General features: G+C 45.4%; 1 protein-coding gene across 1 annotated transcript; it reads left to right on the top strand.

Moving 5' to 3' along the window:
• The first annotated feature begins 1,416 nt into the window (after nucleotides 1–1,416).
• LOC309542588 (olfactory receptor 13H1-like) lies at nucleotides 1,417–2,382 on the top strand. The gene has a single exon (XM_082241442.1). The coding sequence runs from the start codon at nucleotides 1,433–1,435 to the stop codon at nucleotides 2,363–2,365; it is 933 nt and encodes a 310-aa protein (XP_082097568.1). The 5' UTR covers nucleotides 1,417–1,432; the 3' UTR covers nucleotides 2,366–2,382.
• The last annotated feature ends 1,276 nt before the right edge of the window (nucleotides 2,383–3,658 follow it).

The following is a 3,658-nucleotide window of genomic DNA, read 5'->3' as shown; positions in this document are numbered from 1 at the left end:
AAAATCTTAGTTTATCAGAATAAGGTTCTCAGTCTCATTAGAAATTATAAAAACAATGTATTGAATTTGTAATGCAATTGGTCATCAATAGTTAGCCACCTGGCCAATCTATATAGACAACAGGGGGAGCTGACCTGGAATAAATACAAGTGGCCTTGACCACTGAGGAAGACCCCTGGGGGGGTGTCAAAAACACAATTGGTCTCTAGTCATTGTTTGCCCCATCGGGTTGATATATAGGCATCATTCTAGACAGATATACACCACTTTGTTTCAATAATTTTATTCACATTTCAATTGTATGTTGATGTTTTTTGTGTTGTTGTTTTGTAGCCATTTTATCAACACTTTATATACAATTTTTGTTCTTGCCCAATTCGGTGTAAAGCTAGCAACTTCTATTTAACAATGACTCCCCTTTCCATGAATCTCAGTGTTCCTTAGGTACATAGAAAGCTGCTTTACTATACTGAGTCAGACCATTGACCAATCTGCAGCAGAAAGATGGCTTTCCAGGGTTTCAGACAAGTTCTGAAACTTCATTCTCCAGAGCAGATGGCAGGGCTGTTCAAGGGGATCTTGGCTGACCTCCTGGCAGTGGAGTTACTGGTGCTTACCAGGAGCAAGAGGGAGAGGTGGCAAGGGCAGTCAGTGCAATGCAAACGCAGCACTGGGAGTGCAGGATTGGCTCACTCATTGTGTTTGCTAGAGTTGCCATACAACTGGAATTTCCTGGACATAACTGGCATTTGGCCCTCATAAACAGCATCCAGGCGGAAATCTGCAATGGCCAGGGAAATCCAGACATAGGGCATCCCATTTCAGAACTTTTTGAAATATGGCAATCCTAGTGTTTGCAGACCTCCCCACTGCTTTGCCCCTCCCAGAAATGGGAACTGTGGGAACTGTGCTGCTGGGAAGTCAGGTCAGTTATAATATAGGGTTGCCATACGTCTAGGAATTCCTGGACATGTCCTCTTTTCGGGGTCCTACATGCCCATCCAGGGGGAAATTTCACATTTTACAGTAAATGTCCTGGATTTGGGGTTAAAAAAATGTATGCGGGGTGTGTGTGCTCTGGTTCAGGCTTTGGTGCGGGCACAGGTGACCCAGGCTCTGGCGTGGCGGTGGTGGTGGGGCTATCGGGCGATGGCCCTAAAAAACCTCAAGAACTTTTTGTGCCCATATTTCTTGAAATATGACAACCCTAGTATAATAAGTTATCAAACCAACAGCAGCACTGACTGCAGCAGCACTGATTTCAGTAGGATATAATTGTGCATAAATGAGTTGGAAAGCAGCCCGTGAGCTTGGACATGCCTGGCTCTATGCTGGATTACAAGGGGGTGGGTGCTTCTTAGAGAAACCTCTGTCTGTGCTTCTAAACACATTGACCTTTCTTCCCTGCAGGAGATACCAGTCACAGAATGCCATGGGACTTGCAAATGAGACAATGGTGACAGAGTTCATCTTGATTGGATTATCCGAATACCCCAGAGCTCAAACCATCTTCTTCTTCTTCCTCTTGGTAGTCTACCTCACTAGCTTTCTTGGTAATGGTCTCATTATCATGCTCATCATTGTGGACCCCAGGCTTCATACTCCCATGTATTTCTTTCTGTGTGCTCTATCTTCTATAGACATCGCCCTCATCAGCAATACAGTTCCAGAGGTCTTGGTCAACTGCTTCATTTACAGGCCTACAATTTCCTTCTACAGATGCCTGTCCCAGATGTACATTGGTCTATTACTTGTCTCCACTGAGTGTGTCCTGCTTGCGCTCATGGCATATGACCGCTTTGTGGCTATATGCCAGCCCTTGCACTACATGAAGATCATGAGCTGGAAATTTTGCCTCTGCCTCGTGACTGCATCTGTGGGCTTTCCTTTCCTGATAACTCTGATCAATGCACTGTTGCGGCCTACTGACTTCTGTGGACAAAATGTCATCAATCATTTTGCATGTGAGCTGGAGTCGTTCCTCAAACTGGCTTGCTCTGACATTCATGCTAGTGAGCTCTTTATGCAAGCTGCCAGCATTTCTATTTTAATACCTCCCTTTGGTTTCATAGTTGTGACATATGCGCGCATAGGCCTGGCTGTACTGCGCATCCGTTCAGCACAGGGTCGCAAGAAAGCTTTTTCCACCTGCAGCTCTCACCTTGCTGTCGTCAGTGTCTTCTATGGCACAATCATGATCATGTACTTGAGGCCACAAGGGAAATCAGTTTCTGAAAAGGACAAGCTCATATCTGTAGCATATGGAGCTTTGACACCTATGCTCAACCCTTTGATCTACAGCCTGAGAAACAGGGATGTGAAGGGTGCCTTTTGGAAACTGGCTGGAAGGAAAATGTCAGAATAAGTATCAAATGGATTGCATTTGATAGTGGGCAATTTCTGATAACAAGAGGAAGTCGTGGTAAAGAAGAAGAAGAAGAGGAGGAGGAGGAGGAGGAGGAGGAGTTTGGACTTGATATCCTGCCTTTCACTCCCTTTAAGGAGTCTCAAAGTGGCTAACATTCTCCTTTCCCTTCCTCCCCCGTGCTCATCTCGCTTTATAGGCCGAGGGAGCCAGTGTTTCTCCTCAGACAGCTTCCGGGTCATGTGGCCAGCATGACTAAGCCGCTTCTGGTGAACCAGAGCAGTGCACGGAAACATCGTTTAACTTCCCACTGGAGTGGTACCTTTTTATCTACTTGAACTTGGACATGCTTTTGAACTGCTAGGTGGGCAGGAGCTGGGACCGAACAACGGGAGCTCATCCCGTCGTGGGGATTTGAACCGCTGACCTTCTGATTGGCAAGCCCTAGGCTCTGTAGTTTAGACCACAGCGCCACCCGCATCCCATTGTGAGGGGAAAACATTCCATCAAATGAAAGATTGGAAGAAAGAATAGTGAGGCAGAAGAAAAGTAAATTTATGTTGCTAATATGTTGGTGGTGCTTACCATACAAATTCCCTCCTTCCTACTGTTACGGTAAAATCTGGGTGCGAGGCTGCTCTGCCACCCAGCTCATCGGACTAAGTCCGCGGGTCCCTGTCCCGGAGACAGGAGCAAGCTGCAGAAGATCCAAGTTTATTGCGCAACAGGTTCAAGGCGAGATTGAACCCCGGGAAAGGGGTGACATGAACTTTTAAAACTTCCCTCCATGTCCCAGGATACAGTTCAAAATGCATCATAGTTACATCATTAATACATTAAAGAGAGGTTGGGTTACACGGATTACATCATGAATACATTAAAGAGAGGTTGGGTTACACGGATTAACATATAGTGGAGGGAGGGGGGATATGCAGAGTTGGAGATAAGCGCAGATAAGCACATCCTGAGTACCAGTGATGAGAAGACAATGGTCCATGTATGTATAGTCTGCCACCTGGCATTGCCCGGAGGAAAGGCTTGGCAGAGTGATTTGACCGGATTAGGGTCTTCCTGAGTACGTGACACCTCGCTCGAGGGATCATGGAGGCAGGGGAGGTGTCATGGAGTCCTGAGGAGACTGAGCCGATCGGCACCAAAAGCAAGGAAATCAGAGTTGTGGTTGATTTTATACAAATTTCTTTTTTTATATAAATATTTTATTAAGTTTCCACAATAAAAGACAAAGAAAATACAAAATCACAAAAAACAATACAATACAAAAATACAAACATT

The sequence above is a fragment of the Podarcis vaucheri genome (genome assembly GCF_965113315.1).
Source record: "Podarcis vaucheri genome assembly, chromosome: 10".
In the NCBI taxonomy this organism is placed as follows: Eukaryota; Metazoa; Chordata; class Lepidosauria; order Squamata; family Lacertidae; genus Podarcis; species Podarcis vaucheri.
This window is presented reverse-complemented; position numbering and strand designations above follow the sequence as displayed.

Bases quoted from the DNA above. Each gene is read 5' to 3' on its own strand.
- LOC309542588 (XM_082241442.1), top strand. From the start codon at position 1,433: ATGGGACTTGCAAATGAGACAATGGTGACAGAGTTCATCTTGATTGGA.